The sequence below is a fragment of the Notolepis coatsorum genome, assembly GCF_963971535.1.
Source record: "Notolepis coatsorum genome assembly, chromosome: 1".
Lineage (NCBI taxonomy): Eukaryota > Metazoa > Chordata > Actinopteri > Aulopiformes > Paralepididae > Notolepis > Notolepis coatsorum.
In genome coordinates this window covers 32,533,636-32,552,987 of record NC_140165.1, presented here as the reverse complement: position 1 = coordinate 32,552,987, position 19,352 = coordinate 32,533,636, and the positions used below count along the sequence as shown (strand labels likewise).

At 44.2% G+C, this 19,352-nt stretch overlaps 1 protein-coding gene across 2 annotated transcripts in view; it reads left to right on the top strand.

The window, feature by feature from the left end:
* The window catches only part of LOC311228491 (motile sperm domain-containing protein 2-like), a 32,436-nt gene extending 13,393 nt beyond the window's left edge, over nt 1–19,043 (top strand). The window contains exons 9-15 of one of the 2 annotated variants that reach the window (XM_084314395.1): nt 304–711; nt 2,737–2,837; nt 6,344–6,437; nt 9,551–9,647; nt 10,913–11,036; nt 11,376–11,487; nt 18,221–19,043. In XM_084314395.1, coding sequence (XP_084170521.1) covers nt 304–711; nt 2,737–2,837; nt 6,344–6,437; nt 9,551–9,647; nt 10,913–11,036; nt 11,376–11,487; nt 18,221–18,367 — 1,083 coding nt within the window. In that variant the 3' untranslated portion in view covers nt 18,368–19,043. Of the gene's footprint in view, nt 1–303; nt 712–2,733; nt 2,838–6,343; nt 6,438–9,550; nt 9,648–10,912; nt 11,037–11,375; nt 11,488–18,220 lie in introns of both variants that reach the window. The other variant, XM_084314394.1, reaches the window with a different exon arrangement.
* Nucleotides 19,044–19,352: the final 309 nt, after the last annotated feature.

The window sequence follows — 19,352 nt, the reverse complement described above, 5'->3', positions numbered from 1 at the left end:
TCAATTTTAAGCTTACACATACAATAGATATAATATCTATGCAACAGCTGTGCTTATAATTTCTGTGAGAAGTCAAGACTTTTGATTTTTCATTGTTAATTTAAATGACAAAATTGTGATGTCACAATTCCCACCCGTGTCGTCATATTAGATCTGCCAGGCAGCCATTGTAAATAAGAATTTGTTCTTTTAATGTCTTGGAAAAACCCCAGTATAAAAAAACAACAACCACACTGTTATGATCACACCGATAGACGATGAAAGCTGAAACCTTGATGGCCCTTTTCTCTTTTCCTCCACCAGGATACCTTCAGTTACAGCTACCCACCTCTGCCTGACCATGACCCCCAGTTGGACCCCCAGTTGGACCCCCTGTTAGAGCCCCTATTGGACTCCCTGTTGGAGCCCACGGTAGAGCCCCTATTGGACTCCCTGTTAGAGCCCACGGTAGAGCCCCTGTTGGACCCCCTGTTAGAGCCCACGGTAGAGCCCCTGTTGGACCCCCTGTTGGACCCCACGGTAGAGCCCCTGTTGGACCCCCTGTTAGAGCCCACGGTAGAGCCCCTGTTGGACCCCCTGTTGGAGCCCACGGTAGAGCCCCTGTTGGACCCCCTGTTAGAGCCCACGGTAGTGCCCAACCAGGAGGAGGAAACCAAGATCAAGGAGGACAAAGAGGCCGCTGAACCAGTGCCGCTGCTCAGACCCAGAAAGGTGGTGTGTTCTTATTTCCCCTCCGTCTCAGTTCCACGACGTGTGATTAGAACAACTTTACTTCAGCATATCAGCATAAGAAACAAACACAATATAAACAAAATAATACTCCCAACAAAATCAGTTCTTTCCAGATGGGGGACATTTAGTCTTGAGAACCTTTTAGAAAACCAGTCTACTCCATGGCTCTCATTTACCCGCCCTAGCTCCATTTTGCACGCAGTAAGAATGAAGCTTCAATCATTCGCTGATAATTACTACCATGGGCTTCCAACCCCAACAATCCAAATTCCAAAGTAATCATCAAACATAGTCAGATGGTTGATTCAACAGATAACAAAGATTAAAGGGATAGTTCGGATCTTTACGTTATATTACGACATTATATGTTATATGAAATACTTGCCAGTAGTGTAGCAGGTGCAAAGCCATTAGCTTACTGACGTGGTGGGAGTTCTGGCCCGGGAAGCTTTAGACAGGCGGCAGACGGCAGAAAGGGGATCACGGAACGAATAATTATTTTGTATCTACTTTTTTCCTCCTCCTTTTTCTGTGCTTTTTCACCCCATCCCAATTTTACCTCTCGTGCCAATTCTCCCTGTCCTGTCCTGATCGTTGCTCGCATATGCCCCCCACTGGCCGGTTGTAGGGAGGATAGAAGCCTCGCATCACATGTCCCCTCCGATACATGTGGAGGCAGCCTGTCACATCTTTTCACCTGCCAGCGCGGACTCTCATTTGGCGAGGAGTAACGTGTAGGAGGCTCACACTGCCCCCGCCATTTTCCTGACTTTGCTGTGCAGGCACCCCAACCGACCTGTAGGAGTCGCTGTTCACAACGACCAGACTACCACCCTTCGACTTCCCACCCGCTGACTCTGCCAATTGAGTTAGTATGACGGCCGGCCCAAGCCGGAGGCAACGCCGACAGCCGGATTCGAACCCGGTGTCTCTTGCGTTGGTGACGAGCGCAATGTCCGCTGCGCCACCCAGCCGCCCTTTGGAACCAAGACATTTTAATCCACACTGCAACATGCAGGCAAAACAAAACCACGGTCCTCCGGCTCACGGGTGGGGGTAGTGGAATAGGTGCAAGTGCAGACAAAACAAGGCAGATGGCGGGTCCAAGGGTGTTTAACCCTTTCACTGCCACACTACAGAAGGCTAACCCTTTTACTACCACACTAGAGAAGGTTAACCATCTGTAGTGTGGTCGTGAAAGGTTAACCTTCTAGTGTGGTAGTGGGAGGTGTGGTAGTGTGATCAGATCGCTTCAAGGGAGGAAAGGTTACAGGAAGTAAAGGGAGCTTAGTTTCCACACTCCTACGCAGAGCTGTCTCTACGCCTGTACGTCGCGGTTATATAACTTTGAATTGGGTGTATATACAGAGTATCACAAATAACCAGAATTAAGCTTGTCTAAAAACGTTTATGAGTTATGTAGTGATGTAGTTATAAGAAAAGTAAAATGCTATGTCTTTTTTGCGTAAGGAAACAATAGTTCCATGGCCGTGTTCATAGTTTTTTCCACACAGTGAATAGGCTGCACAGACGCCGTGAAATGTAATTATTCTTTCCAACTCATTTTCACTTCTTATTTATAAAAGAGATTGAAACATATGGGGGGGATAAGTAATGTTAAGGTTAGGTAGCATTGGTTAGTTCACGTCCTCTTGTTGGCAGAGATGTTGGCTACATTGAAATGAAAGTGGAAAGTCGTTGGAATGTTCAACAAACCTGCTACTGGAATGTTGATTTAAATGATTCTGGCACACCAGCCAGATGACCTTTTGAGAATGTAGAACTGAATAGGAATGGGCCTTTCTGTCCGTTGAATGTATTTTACCTGAACCCTGCCCCCTGTGTTTGTGTGTGTGTGTGTGTGTGTGTGTGTGTGTGTGTGTGTGTGTGTGTGTGTGTGTGTGTGTGTGTGTGTGTGTGTGTGTGTGTGTGTGTGTGTGTGTGTGTGTGTGTGTGTGTGTGTGTGTGTGTGTGTGTGTGTGTGTGCGTGTGTGTGTATAGCAGGTGTGCTTTGCAGAACATGGGGACACCACAGAAACAGCTATCAGAGACAGAGGGGCCCGGAGGACCTGCACCACGTTTGAAGGCACTCTGCTTCACATAAGGTTCAGTTATGGGTCCTGTTTGTCTTCGTCGCCCTGAGTCACAACCGAGTCATTCTGTGACACTGCTACCTGACCACAGGAACAGTCACTGTGTTAGATACTAGACTCTAGCATGTGCTCTATATCGGCTACTGTATAGATTAGGGCTGCACGATTCTTGCTCAAATGTGAATCACGATTTTTCTCTCTTAAGAATTGAGATCACGATTCTCTCACACGATTCTTATTTTTTCGTCATTATTTAAAAAAGTAAAGTAAAAGAAATGTTTATTTTTTATTTTGAAAGTAAATCTTTTTTTAAATCATCATAATTTAGAAATGAGATCGCATAGGTCTATGAATCGAGATTGCGATTTTTTCCCCCGATTAATCGCGCAGCCCTAAAATACACCCACGCACCACATACATCTTTTAAGGGGTTTGCCCACCCAACATTCGACCCCAAGATTTCTGGCACGTCATTGGCCTCTACCTCACTGTAGGGCGGGTGTTTGGCCAGACACTGAAGCGGAGGAGATAGGGGGGCAAAGGGGTATTCCACGGGACTAGGGCCCACAGCAAGACCCGGGTGGCTGCACTGCTCCCGCCCCCCTCACAATTAAATTTATTTTGTGATAGGCCTGGAGTAAATTAGTTTAAATATGGCCACCAGTGATGTCATCAGGGACATTGAATCCTTGTGTTGTGTTAATGACAGCTCAATGAAATGATAAGGTAGCATTCCTATAAGACAAGGTGTTGCTATACACAAGGATTCAATGTCCCCGATGACATCACTGGTAGACATTCAAATTCACTCACTCACATTTACTCTCAATAACTGTCAAACTAAATTCATGTGTGCAAAACTGTTTAGTTTCTGGATGTGTGTGAGACTATGTGCAAAGTAAATCAGCATTTGGTGAAGTGCCTCTTTAACTTTTGCAAATTAGCTCAGAAAAAGGCCTTGGTGACAAGATGTAATAGCCTATTTATTTGTCAGTTACTGTTAGCCTAATTTATGTGTTAGAATATGAATGCATAATATCTTTTTTTACTTTGGGCATTGTTGTGGAATATTTTAAAGGAGCCAAGACAGTGAACTGTAGAAATTCAGATGAGTCAAATTGTATCAAAAGAACATTTTATTAGTTTTATTTCTGTGGCCACAGAAAAGTATCCTCAGTTTACAATCAGAGACAAGTGTAACACAAGCGTCTGACCAGAAAGTGAGAAAGAGCTCTGGTCAGACTTACAATTAAATACCAGCTGGGAATGACAAATGAAAACAAAGATGAAAAATGAAAACAAAGATGATCAAATTAAAACAAAAGATGGGTTTAGGGGTTTTGTCGTGTCTCACACAAGACTGATATGAAGACTAACAAGAAAAGAACAAGATGTGATTTTTCTTGGACGTGTCATATCTAAGTCAAGCTGCCCTGGGCCTTGGCCATTGTTTTAAGAACACTATTAAGACTGTTGCCCTACTGTCTGATACTAGTTAACTATATTAACTAGTCAAGGCTGTACAGAGAATACAGTATGTATTTAAACAGAGCTATGAACTAATAGGCCCAGTAAGCTGTACAAATTATGTAATCGGATGAAACATATAATAATTACCATAACAGGCACCAACAACCCAAAACAAATATGTTGTATATCCTCTGCATGTAGCGTCATACCTTTGGCCAGAGAATCCTAGGACCACCACTAACATGCACCCACACGCGCATCATCACCCATTCTTCACCTCATGCTGGTGATGTAGGGGCGTACTTGACCTACATTCATCAGGAACTTGCAGTGCGTTCACGTCTGAAGTAGGCTAAGCACGCAAGGAATGTGCTGCAGCAATAGTTTCAGGTAATCAGGTCAGAGTTGATGCATCTTTGTTTGAGCGGAGCTGGTGAACTAGTTCCTTTTCTACTTTGCTGCTCTTGTAGCGTTCCTCACAGTTCTACCACATTTTGAGTTTATTACAGAGTTAGGTTTTTCAAAACTGTACAGTTACTGTTAAAGGCATGTGGCAGGTATATTCCATTAATAATAATAATAATAATAATAATAATAATAATAATAATAATAATAATAATAATAATAATAATAATAATAATAATATTAATAAACTGTATTTGTATAGCACCTTTCATACAATAATTGCAGCTCAACATGCTAGATAGATAGACAAAGTCAAGGTAACATAGAACATTAAATCACATCGGTTTTCATATTAGGATCTAACATCTTAATAGGTCTCTTTTTGTTTACAGTTTGATTGTCACTGATACACATCCTTTTAACATTAGCTAGGACAAATCTGACAACACATAGTGATAAAAGAGTCAAATAGAATAGACAGAGTAAAATAGTGCAATAGTGCAGTGCAATACAATAGTTAGTAAAATAGAATAGACAGAGTCAAATGATGCAGCAGTGCAATAAAATAGTTCTCAGAGGGTAGATAGTTGTAATTGTTGTATTGACAGACAGGGCTATCCCTGAAAATTGGGGAAGTCTTGTCACCTTAATAAAAGCCTATATTTTTTCATTCAAACGTTGGTACTGTAGATGCTTAATATCACACTTATCTTGGATATCATACATACATTTGAACGATTTGAGGCTTTGTTTCCAGGGGCTTTAAGTGTCTAAGTTTGAATCTGATCCAAATTCTATCATTATCCTAGTGATTATTCCATGGATAAACCAAATATTTTGATTTAAGACTGATAAACCAAGTAACCCCCGCCCCCTAAAAAGAAAATAGAACGATGAAAGGAATGGAACAGAGCCAAAAGATCCGGCTCCCGTCAAAGAGAGTTAGCATGCTGGCTGGTGCATAATGTTCATCCAGAGTCAGAACTGTATTTGTTAGGTGACTCTAACTGCGACCTGCAGCTCAATAGCTCACTCGGTTGGTACCACAAAAGGATCCCCACCTTCTAGCAGCCACAGTTTAAATTTGGCCTGGAGGTCAAGTGTGTGAGTGTCTGTGTGCGTGTGTGTGTGGTTGAATATCGCAGCTATTGTGGATTCGCATTTGTCAGTTCAGGCAGCTATCTATTTTCACATGATCTATTCTAAGAGAGCAAAAGCTGACCTGGTAGCAGTCAGTCAAACACACTCGCATGGTTGTGTCAGACATCTTGATGTATTAAGGTCTACAGTGAAGTCTTACTGTAAATTGTACCTAAATTGTACCTCATTCCATTTCTGCATTCTACTGTATAGTATATAGTATATTGTATTGTAACTCAGTTACTTTTCTACTCTGCATTGTACATTGTATATATTGAACACTTGTCTACGTACTTGACTTCTATTTTATACTTACTATACTTATTTTATACTTATCTATTTTTGTCTAGCACAATCTCTGGAGCAAAACAGAAAGAAGCATTTTATATAAAAGTATTCTGTACTTCTGTATGACAACTAATAAAGAAACTTGAAACTTGAACTTGAAACTTGAAACTTGAACCACATGTCTTGTTTTCAAAACCAACTCATCTCGTTTGCAGTCCAGCTGAGGAGCTGAGCTTCGGCCAGAGAGAGAGCGAGAAGAGATGTGCGATCGTCCTCGACAACGTCACCAAGAACCCTGTGGCCTACAAGGTCAGTCCTGTTTCCTCGTCCTCAGGAGAGTTAGGTGCAGAGACTGTAGCCTCATCCTCAGGAGAGTTAGGGTGCTTTCACACCGGAGCTGTTTGGTCCGGACTATCGGACCAGAGTTCGTTTTCTCGGATTGTCCGCTTTTTTTGGGGTGGTGTGAATGCTCAGTCGAACTCTGGTGCGAACCAAACACGTGAACTCTGGTCCGCCTGAAAACGTAGGTCTCGGTTTGCTTCATCGGACCAAACGCGGACCAAATATAGGAAGTGACCTGATATACTCTGCATCTTGGGTAGAAGGAAACAAACAAACACCGCAGCGCGCATTCACTGCAAAACAAGCACGTGGTAAACATGTCTCGTGGACAGACGTGGGCGAATGACGAGGTGAAAGCCCTGATAGACATATGGGCAGAAGACCAAATTAAACAGCTACTTGTGGGCAACTGGGCACCCATAAAAACAACGCAGTGTACAAGTTGTTTAGCGAGAGGATTGTGGTAATGGGCTTCAATAGAACAATGGATCAATGCCACGTCAAAATAAAAAAAAACTGCGTCAGCAATATATTAATAAATAAGCAGAGAATTAAATTAGTTGTCCATAACATTTGTGTTTTTAATTAGCATAGCCTAAATAAATATATATTCAAGAAGTTAAATACTGAATTAACGACACATATTTATTAACAGGCTGAAAGGTAAAACGAATAACAGACTGAAAAAACAATTAGACTATAGGCTAAACACAGTGCGTAAAATAAAGGCTAAGCGGTGCGTAAAAGGAAACTTTGGCTATAGCCTTCTAAAACTATTGAATAGGCTAAACTTCGTTTTGGCTTCTTGGGTTCACGTTTCTGTGGTTTGGGATGGTGCAGCTGCGGGCCAATGTTCTGAGACATATTACGTTTGATTTGTTAGGCTATTTGAATACACACGTTAGTGTAACGTTCTGGGTTCTCTAGCTGCTGCCTGAGAACCACTCACCATTCTGACACCTGTCACTTGTCTCCCCTGTCACTTACTGTCTGGGTTCCCTGATTGGCTGTCACTGTGGTGTGTGTGGTATGCTTGGAATGTGGACCTACTTAACCCCTGTCTTCCTGTGTTCTAGTCGTCGGTCCTTCACATTCCCACCAGCGTGGTACACGGCGGTACCTCTGGACTTGGACATTGCTGTTGCTGGTCATCTCTGTTTTCCTGTTTTGTTATGCTAGACGCTCGGCGTCAGTGTTGACTTATTTAGTATTTGCTCTAGGTGTTCTGTTCTTATATTAAAGGGAACCACTGTTAAACGAGCAAATCAATCTCTGTGTTTGGCCAGACACTGAAGCGGAGGAGATAGGGAGGCAAAGGGGTATTCCACGGGACTAGAGGGCCCACAGCAAGACCCGGGTGGCTCCCGCCCCCCTCACAATTAAATTAATTTTGTGATAGGCCTAGAGTAAATTAGTTTAAATATGGCCACTAGTGATGTCATCAGGGACATTGACTCCTTGTGTTGTGTTAATTACAGCTCAATGAAATGATAAGGTAGCAGTCCTATAAGACAAGGTATTGCTATACACAAGGATTCAATGTCCCCGATGACATCACTGGTAGACATTCAAATTCACTCACTCACATTTACTCTCAATAACCATCAAACTAAATTCATGTGTGCAAAACTGTTTAGTTTCTGGATGTCTGTGAGACTATGTGCAAAGTAAATCAGCATTTGGTGAAGTGCCTCTTTAACTTTTGCAAATTAGCTCAGAAAAAGGCCTTGATGACAAGAGGTAATAGCCTATTTATTTGTCAGTTACTGTTAGCCTAATTTATGTGTTAGAATATGAATGCATAATATCTTTTTTTACTTTGGGCATTGTTGTGGAATATTTTAAAGGAGCCAAGACAGTGAACTGTAGAAATTATTATATTTTATTATATTAAAGGGAACCACTGTTAAACGAGCAAATCAATCTCTGCCTCTGTTTATTTCCTCCACAACTGGGACCTTACCTGCTCCGTCGTTAACACGTTAGGGCTCGCAGTCACACACACACATTTCCACTCTCTATTGTGTCCAATAGACGAGCGCCCTTTTCGACCGTGTGACATTGTTCAGAAAGTTTGGTGCGCTTGACAAATTGCTGTGTGAATGCAGACGAACCAAATGAAGAATGCAACAATGTTGCAACTTCACCCCCCGAACCGCACAGAGTCTGCACCGAGTCCACCAAAACTATTATGTAAAAGCGCCCTTAGAGACTGGAGCTTCGTCCTCAGGAGAGTTACGTGCAGAGACCAGGCAGAGACTGTAGCCTCGTCCTCAGGAGAGTTAGCGGTTAAGAAGACTGCCCGTTGCCTGGACCACGCGTAGCATTCTCTGCAGTATCTCCTCCAACTCTGTCCCTCCTTTACAGTTACTGAACAGTTGTTCAGTTGCAACGCAAAGGGTTATATTGTCTCACTTTACTCACATGCAGTGTTTGACAGTTGATACCTAACGAAACTGGCGCAGGAAAATGCTAGCGAGTTTGGTCTTCCTAAAGTGTTTCTTTATTAATCCCCTTGGGGAAATTCAAGTGTCATAGCAGCATGGGGGGGGGGGGGGGGTACAGGTAGGATAGGTATTAGGTAGTAATGATAATAGAACATAGAACAAAGTAGTAATGATAATAGTGATAACAGTAGTAGTAGTGAACAGTAGTGAGTGGCAGGATTCAACCAGACAGTAGTAATAGTGATGATGGTATACATGGTCCAAACCAGAGTGTTTATAATTTAGAATCAGGTAGTCCTAACAGTTCTCATGTTCACCAGCCGTTAACTCTCCAGATGGCAGCAGTCCATTGAGCTAGACCGTTTCTAAATGTAACCTGTTGAATATATATACTGTATTATGCCTAAGAGCATTCATATGCATGAGAAAAAAAGGCAAAAGTAAGACTGAAAAATGAGACATCTAATGAGACAAGAGAACAAGAGAAATGTATTTCACATTAGCTTGCTTACCTAGCTTGATTAACTACTTAGTTATTATGTTCTGTCTGGAGATTGCTGCTCTCACCTAGCGTAGTTTGTTATGTCCTTGTTTGAATGGAGCCCTCTTTGACACCGTGTGTGGTCCTCCCAGGTGCGTACCACAGCGCCAGAGAAGTACAGAGTCAAGCCCAGCAGCAGCAGCTGTGCGGCGGGCAGCACCGTGCAGATCACCATCTCACTGCATGGAGGTAGACCTACACTACTTTGTTTATCGTTTAATGTTCAAGTTTTGTTTTATTTGTCACATATAAGGTACATGTACATTACAGTGAAAGGCATGGTTCTGGTTGAGCCCCCTGAGATTGTGCTTCATACAGTAAAATGTAAAAGAATAAAGACCAAACACTATACAAATGATACAATATACAACGAAAGTACAAACTAAATGACAAAATGACAAAAGTACAAAATGAAAACCTTTAAAATGCAAAGATGCAAAAATTAGGTAGGGATGTAGTGCAAATATTTTAGTAATAAATAGATTCGATAGAAAATATGGTGTGGTGTTAAAAAGTGTGTGCATGTGGATGTGTGCAATTAATGTAGATGGATGGGTTAGTGATTTCCATTAGTCAGCGCCTTGCTAGGTGTGTGTTCTGATGTACTTTTCAAGTCAGCTGACATGGGCTGGGTATCGTTTGAGAATTTTTTATACCAGTGCCAATAGCCTACCGATACCTGGGATTCGATACCGATACCAAAGCGGTACTTTTTTCAATACCTTACTTTGCTGAATTATGTGCGTTGCTTATGCTGTGTGAGCCAATCTTTGTTTTTGGATGATTTTTGGATCGTGGTTGAACAGAAGAAATGTTATATCTTGGAACAAACATGCTTATTGGCTCACTGACACTGGTGAGATTAACTACTTAGTTATTCAAATTTGGTATCGATTGACAGTGTCATTCAACACCAAATTTCGATACAACAGCATTGCTTCGATACTCAATAGTATTGAAGCAATTCGATCGATACCGTAAAAGTTTTGAATTTCGCGACCTACAACTGACTCTGGGTAGGAATCACTAAGAATTCCTGATTGATATGATATTATCACAATGTTCAGGACTGGCCATAGTATCATATTAATTATGTACCCTTGGCTAATAAAAACTGAAAAGCAAGTATACTAATGAGTAAGAATCCATCAATCAGTTGAAATTCAATTAGTTTTTTCATTTATATTTTCTAGAACATCATTTGATTTGATTGTGAAAATCCCATGACGAACAGTTGACTAAGAATTACTTTAGTCAGGGACAGCTAATGGATCGGCCTACTGTATATCAAACAATTGCATACTACATGAAATAACATGACATCAGCACATTTAAAAGATCTACATGAACTTTAGCTAAGAGCCTAAGTTCTTGGAACAAAAGCTCCTTTTGCCAATTGATACGTTCTGATTGGCTGTCGGACTTGACTGCTAGTGCTGTGATTGGCTCTACAGGTTCGCTGTCATCTCCTCAGGACCGCTTCCTCATCATGGCCGCAGAGATGGCGCCCAGCGTCGCCAACCAGGACCTGGCCCGGTTCTGGAAAGAGGTTCCCAAAGCTAAAGTCACGGAGCACAGGTTGGTGATAACGATTTTCCCAAAGCACAACATTTTATTATTTATTAAAAGGTCCTGTACTAAGTACAATGGATGATGTTATTGTTAAAACATGATCCACTGGCAGGTATCGTCAATCTTTTATTCATCACTTTGAAAAGCAAATAGAGCCACAGGTTTGGCTTTGGACATTCATGTGGGGGAAACACAATTTTACTAATCGATGAGTCAACAAACATCCTATGACTAATCTTACGAGTCGACTAAGCATATCTTCAGACAAATACACATCGTCAGGTGACATTTTGGAGAGCGTCGTCATTTGATTGCTTGTGTGTGTGTGTGTGTGTCCCTCCTCAGGCTGCGGTGTCATGTCCTGCAGGGTCTGAAGCCCGCCCTCAGTCTGACCAGCAACTATGACAAGCTGACCACGGCCAATGGGACAGACGGCTACCGAGACATACACACCATGGTGGGTTGCCTCCTCAAAGACCGTCTACCTTGTTGTGTTGCTCGCCGGGTGGTCACCACACATGATTTTTTCCCGTAGCCTATGTTCGCGAAGACGCTCTCTGATTGGCTAGCCGCGTACAGCGAAGACCCTCTCTGATTGGTTTAGCACCGAAAGGTCTCTTCCGCATATTCAACAACAATTGATATGTTGTTCCCTAACCCTAACCCTAACCTTAACCTTAACCCTAACCCTAACCTTAACCATAACCCTAACCTTAACCTTAACTTAACCCGTCCCTAACCCTAACCTTAACCATAACCCTATACCTTAACCCTAACCCTAACTCTAAGCATAACCCACTTCAAAAGAGGGCCAAAGCATAACCACTTTAAAGCAGAGAATATATATGTACAAGGCGGAAGAGACCCTTCGGCGCTAAACCAATCAGAGAGGGTCTTCGCTGTACGCGGCTAGCCAATCCAAGAGCGACTTCGCAAACATAGGCTACGGGAAAAAATCACGCGGTCACCACAGGGCTTGTAGTGTTCAGCGTTTCCCTTCCAGACTTTATTTGGGTGGTCCACACAAGTTGGCTGGGTATTGGTCCAAATATGAAGGCAACATCAAAATGTATATATTTTCACATTATCTGCTAGAAAACACCAAAATAGAACTTTACATGTTGAAAAAACAATAATCACCTGGTAAACTATGGAGTTATTCAATAAAACACAAGTAAAAAAATATATATAATAATAATTTTAAATGTCAAATATGGTATGCTGTGAGCAAAGCTAATGTATGGTGGTGACTTTACACTGCACTGGAAATAAAGGGTAGGTTCTCCTGAATCATAAAAGGTATAACACTTGATACTGACTCAAAGAATAAGCTCAAAATTGGCAGAATTACAACACTATGTCCAGGCGAACCTTTGCCTATGTATGTTTTGCCTGTGGATGTTTTCATCCACATTAGATACAGTACCTTTCAGAATGAGCTTGTCATCTCCAAAATATAAATACTGACATTCCGTTTAGTCACCTCACCAGCGTGACACGTCTCATCGTTTACACAAAGACAGACAGCAGCAGACCCACTTCTGTTCCTCGCCCTTTGAGGCTTCATGGACGTGCAGCTGTAGTAACCTAACCCCCTCTAACTCCACCCGCTGGTGACCTCCACAAGTAAAATGTCCATCTGTAGGAAACGCCGTATTTTGACATCATTAGATTACAGATAGAAAAGAATGAGATTGCTGCAACTAGATGCCACAATGTTGTGGGAGTTTAGTGTTAGCTAAACGCAGTAACTATGCAAACAGTGAGAACAGTTCTTTGACTATTCAGTGATTTTGTAGTTACTGCTATTCTTTATAGTTTATACCCTTTTTCTCTAAAACAGAGAAAGATTGAACTCTGAAGCTTTGTCTCCTCTCCTGTCTCCTCTACTGTCTCCTCTACTGTCTCCTCTGATGTTTCCTCTGCTGTCTCCTCTACTGTCTTCTCTACTGTCCTCTCTGCTGTCTCCTCTACTGTCTCCTCTGTTGTCTCCTCTACTGTCTCCTCTACTGTCTCCTCTACTGTCTCCTCTACTGTCTCCTCTACTGTCTCCTCTGCTGTCTCCTCTCCTGTCTCCTCTACTGTCTCCTCTACTGTATCCTCTACTGTCTCCTCTACTGTCTCCTCTACTGTCTCCTCTGCTGTCTCCTCTACTGTCTCCTCTGCTGTCTCCTCTACTGTCCTCTGCTGTCTCCTCTACTGTCTCCTCTGCTGTCTCCTCTACTGTCTCCTCTACTGTCCTCTACTGTCTCCTCTACTGTCTCCTCTGCTGTCTCCTCTACTGTCTCCTCTGCTGTCTCCTCTACTGTCTCCTCTGCTGTCTCCTCTACTGTCCTCTGCTGTCTCCTCTACTGTCTCCTCTGCTGTCTCCTCTACTGTCTCCTCTACTGTCTCCTCTGCTGTCTCCTCTACTGTCTCCTCTACTGTCTCCTCTACTGTCTCCTCTGCTGTCTCCTCTACTGTCTCCTCTACTGTCTCCTCTACTGTCTCCTTTACTGTCTCCTCTACTGTCTCCTCTACTGTCTCCTCTACTGTCTCCTTTACTGTCTCCTCTACTGTCTCCTTTACTGTCTCCTCTACTGTCTCCTCTCCTGTCTCCTCTACTGTCTCCTCTCCTGTCTCCTCTGCTGTCTCCTCTACTGTCTTCTCTACTGTCTCCTCTACTGTCCTCTACTGTCTCCTCTACTGTCTCCTCTACTGTCTCCTCTACTGTTTCCTCTACTGTATCCTCTGCTGTCTCCTCTACTGTCTCCTCTACTGTCTCCTTTACTGTCTCCTCTACTGTCTCCTTTACTGTCTCCTCTACTGTCTCCTCTCCTGTCTCCTCTACTGTCTCCTCTCCTGTCTCCTCTGCTGTCTCCTCTACTGTCTCCTCTACTGTCTCCTCTCCTGTCTCCTCTACTGTCTCCTCTCCTGTCTCCTCTGCTGTCTCCTCTCCTGTCTCCTCTACTGTCTCCTCTACTGTCTCCTCTACTGTCTCCTCTCCTGTCTCCTCTGCTGTCTCCTCTCCTGTCTCCTCTACTGTCTCCTCTACTGTCTCCTCTACTGTCTCCTCTACTGTCTCCTCTGATGTCTCCTCTACTGTCTCATCTACTGTCTCCTCTACTGTCTCCTCTACTGTTTCCTCTACTGTCTCCTCTGATGTCTCCTCTACTGTCTCATCTACTGTCTCCTCTACTGTCTCCTCTACTGTCTCCTCTCCTGTCTCCTCTACTGTCTCCTCTACTGTCTCTTCTACTGTCTCCTCTACTGTCTCCTCTACTGTCTCCTCTCCTGTCTCCTCTGCTGTCTCCTCTCCTGTCTCCTCTACTGTCTCCTCTACTGTCTCCTTTACTGTCTCCTCTCCTGTCTCCTCTACTGTCTCCTCTACTGTCTCCTCTACTGTCTCCTTTACTGTCTCCTCTACTGTCTCCTTTACTGTCTCCTCTCCTGTCTCCTCTACTGTCTCCTCTACTGTCTCCTCTACTGTCTCCTCTACTGTCTCCTCTCCTGTCTCCTCTACTGTCTCCTCTCCTGTCTCCTCTACTGTCCTCTACTGTCTCCTCTACTGTCTCCTCTACTGTCTCCTCTACTGTCTCCTCTACTGTCTCCTCTACTGTCTCCTCTCCTGTCTCCTCTACTGTCTCCTCTACTGTCTCCTCTACTGTCTCCTCTACTGTCTCCTCTCCTGTCTCCTCTACTGTCTCCTCTCCTGTCTCCTCTACTGTCCTCTACTGTCTCCTCTACTGTCTCCTCTACTGTCTCCTCTACTGTCTCCTCTACTGTCTCCTTTACTGTCTCCTCTCCTGTCTCCTCTACTGTCTCCTCTACTGTCTCCTCTACTGTCTCCTCTACTGTCTCCTCTCCTGTCTCCTCTACTGTCTCCTCTCCTGTCTCCTCTACTGTCCTCTACTGTCTCCTCTACTGTCTCCTCTCCTGTCTCCTCTACTGTCTCCTCTCCTGTCTCCTCTACTGTCTCCTCTCCTGTCTTCTCTACTGTCTCCTCTACTGTCTCCTCTACTGTCTCCTCTGTTGTCTCCTCTACTGTCTCCTCTACTGTCTCCTCTACTGTCTCCTCCTCTCCTGTCTCCTCTACTGTCTCCTCTACTGTATCCTCTACTGTCTCCTCTACTGTCTCCTCTACTGTCTCCTCTGCTGTCTCCTCTACTGTCTCCTCTGCTGTCTCCTCTACTGTCTCCTCTGCTGTCTCCTCTCCTGTCCCCTCTACTGTCTCCTCTACTGTCCTCTGCTGTCTCCTCTACTGTCTCCTCTGCTGTCTCCTCTACTGTCTCCTCTACTGTCTCCTCTACTGTCTCCTCTGCTGTCTCCTCTACTGTCTCCTTTACTGTCTCCTCTACTGTCTCCTTTACTGTCTCCTCTACTGTCTCCTCTGCTGTCCCCTCTACTGTCTCCTCTACTGTCTCCTCTACTGTCTCCTCTACTGTCTCCTCTCCTGTCTCCTCTACTGTCTCCTCTACTGTCTCCTCTACTGTCTCCTCTGCTGTATCCTCTACTGTCTCCTCTACTGTCTCCTCTACTGTCTCCTTTACTGTCTCTACTGTCCCCTCTGCTGTCTCCTCTACTGTCTCCTCTACTGTCTCCTCTCCTGTCTCCTCTACTGTCTCCTTTACTGTCTCCTTTACTGTCTCTACTGTCCCCTCTGCTGTCTCCTCTACTGTCTCCTCTCCTGTCTCCTCTACTGTCTCCTTTACTGTCTCCTCTCCTGTCTCCTCTACTGTCTCCTCTACTGTCTCCTCTACTGTCTCCTCTACTGTCTCCTCTCCTGTCTCCTCTACTGTCTCCTCTCCTGTCTCCTCTACTGTCCTCTACTGTCTCCTCTACTGTCTCCTCTCCTGTCTCCTCTACTGTCTCCTCTCCTGTCTCCTCTACTGTCCTCTACTGTCTCCTCTAATGTCTCCTCTGCTGTCTCCTCTACTGTCTCCTCTACTGTCTCCTCTACTGTCTCCTCTACTGTCTCCTCTACTGTCTCCTCTACTGTCTCCTCTACTGTCTCCTCTACTGTCCCCTCTGCTGTCTCCTCTACTGTCTCCTCTACTGTCTCCTCTACTGTCTCCTCTACTGTCTCCTCTCCTGTCTCCTCTACTGTCTCCTCTACTGTCTCCTTTACTGTCTCCTCTACTGTCTCCTCTACTGTCTCATCTGCTGTCCCCTCTACTGTCTCCTCTACTGTCGCCTCTACTGTCTCCTCTACTGTCTCCTTTACTGTCTCCTCTACTGTCTCCTTTACTGTCTCCTCTCCTGTCTCCTCTACTGTCTCCTCTACTGTCTCCTCTGCTGTCCCCTCTACTGTCTCCTCTACTGTCTCCTCTACTGTCTCCTCTACTGTCTCCTCTGCTGTCTCCTCTACTGTCTCCTCTACTGTCTCCTTTACTGTCTCCTCTACTGTCTCCTCTGCTGTCCCCTCTACTGTCTCATCTACTGTCTCCTCTACTGTCTCCTCTACTGTCTCCTCTCCTGTCTCCTCTACTGTCTCCTCTACTGTCTCCTCTACTGTCTCCTCTGCTGTCTCCTCTACTGTCTCCTCTACTGTCTCCTCTACTGTCTCCTTTACTGTCTCTACTGTCCCCTCTGCTGTCTCCTCTACTGTCTCCTCTACTGTCTCCTCTCCTGTCTCCTCTACTGTCTCCTTTACTGTCTCCTTTACTGTCTCTACTGTCCCCTCTGCTGTCTCCTCTACTGTCTCCTCTACTGTCTCCTTTACTGTCTCCTCTACTGTCTCCTCTACTGTCCCCTCTGCTGTCTCCTCTACTGTCTCCTCTACTGTCTCCTCTACTGTCTCCTCTACTGTCTCCTCTCCTGTCTCCTCTACTGTCTCATTTACTGTCTCCTCTACTGTCTCCTCTACTGTCCCCTCTGCTGTCTCCTCTACTGTCTCCTCTACTGTCTCCTCTCCTGTCTCCTCTACTGTCTCCTCTACTGTCTCCTCTACTGTCTCCTCTACTGTCCCCTCTGCTGTCTCCTCTACTGTCTCCTCTACTGTCTCCTCTCCTGTCTCCTCTACTGTCTCCTCTACTGTCTCCTCTACTGTCTCCTCTGCTGTCTCCTCTACTGTCTCCTCTACTGTCTCCTCTACTGTCCCCTCTGCTGTCTCCTCTACTGTCTCCTCTACTGTCTCCTCTACTGTCTCCTTTACTGTCTCCTCTACTGTCCCCTCTGCTGTCTCCTCTACTGTCTCCTCTACTGTCTCCTCTACTGTCTCCTCTACTGTCTCCTCTACTGTCCCCTCTACTGTCTCCTCTACTGTCTCCTCTACTGTCCCCTCTACTGTCTCCTCTACTGTCCCCTCTACTGTCTCCGCTACTATAATAATAATAATAAATTGGATTTTAAGAGAGAAGCGCCTTTCTCAGACTCAAGGACACTGTACAAGGAAAAGGTAGAAAAAGAAAAAATTTGAAAAAATTAAAGATAAAAAATAGAAATGATGAATATATGTGTATAGTAACAACAGGAAAAAACAAATAAGATAAAAAAAAGGGGAAGCAAGGTGCTGTCCAATTGGATGAAGTGGTTGAAATGAACAAACAAAAAACAGAAAACAAAACAAAAACAAACAAACAAACAAACAACAAAACAAAACAACAGGATCTGTGGCTTAAAAGAAAAGAGTCAGGGGTGGGCTACTTGGGAGCGGGGCCGTGTTGCGTGAAGGCAAGTGTGAACAGGTGGGTTTTTAGGTTGGTTTTGAAGAGGTTGATGGTGTCAGAGCCTCGGATGGAGGGGGAGAGGGAGTTCCACAGCCTGGGGGCAGCTACAGCGAATGCTCGGTCTCCCAGTGTGGAACGCCTGGTGCCGGGGATGGTGAGGAGGTCGGAGTTGGAGGAGCGGAGGCCTCGTGCTTGAGTGTAGGGGTGGAGTCGGTTGGTCAGGTAGGAAGGGGCCAACCCGTGCAGGGATTTGTAGGTGAGGAGGAGGATCTTGTAGGGGATTCGGTAGTTGATGGGGAGCCAGTGGAGTTTTTGCAGGGTGGGGGTGATGTGCTGCCAGGGTTTGGTGCATGTGAGGACCCTCGCAGCAGAGTTTTGGACGTACTGTAAGTAGGGATGTCCCGATCACGTTTTTTTGCTCCCGATCCGATCCCGATCATGTGATTTTGAGTATCTACCGATACCGATATTTCCCGATCCGATAAAAAAAAAATTGCTGTCTCCTCTACTGTCTCCTTTACGGTCTCCTCTGCTGTCCCCTAGCTCCTCCAGGTGACCGCCAGCAGCAGTCGGCTGGAGCAGAAGCTGGACCGCTGCCTATGGATCCAGAAGGTTCTCGTCGCCCTGGTAACGGCGCTGACGGCGCTGGGGACCTCCGTCCTCTTGATGCACATGGGGGAGGTTTCCTGACGGGACGTGGACCACGACGATGGGACCAAATACAGAGGGAAGACAGACCGGCCAATCGTGGTGGAGAAAATGTTGAACAAGCTTTTCTGATTGGTAGAAGAAATATTTAGGAGGAATGTGCCTTTTGGAAATGTATTACTGTATGAAGCAATTTGAAGTTTAGCTTTTATCCTAGGGCCACATGTGCACTAAACTCAGCTAAAATTTAAAACAACAGTCTCCCTTGCACCCCCCCCCCCCCCCCCACGCACACACAACATTAAGGGATAGTGCAATTATCTTTTACACCCCCCTGTTTATGTTAATGTTATTTATGCCTTACTCCTGTTTTTATATTTAATACTGTGTTTAGGACTGTTTTTTTATATTTTTACTAGCACCTAGGGCTGCATTTTAAATTTCGTTGTAAAACTGTAACAATGACAATAAAGATCTATTCTATTCTATTCTATTCTATTCTATTCTATTCTATTCTATTCTATTCACTGCTCATCTGGGATCATTATTACTATGTTAAGAATGAAGTATGATGTCAATGTTTACAAAGAGTTTATTGAGGAAAGGCAATAAAAGCCACTTGAACTTACACTCAAGCCATTTGACGTTTATTTTTTCAAACCAAATAGTAGCACATATTCTGATTGTGTAGCCGATTGTGTAGTGGTGACAGGGGCAGGTTGGCATCTTACATGGTTGACTCTGCTGTCTGTGTGTGAATGTACACTAATTTGAGTAGTGGAAAAGGGGTAGGATTAAATAAGTGTATACATACTTCCTACTCCTTTTCGAACATGTAGATTGAGTTGTGTTTTGCTTTTGTTATTGTTTGTTTGTATTCATTGCATGTTCAAAATAAAGATTTCAAATCAAATAAAAAAATGTATGAGTGAATGTGAGGCATAAGTTGTAAAGCACTTTGTATAAAAGCACTATATAAATGCAGTCAAGTTACCCAATTTAACTACAACTCTCATCTATTTTGATG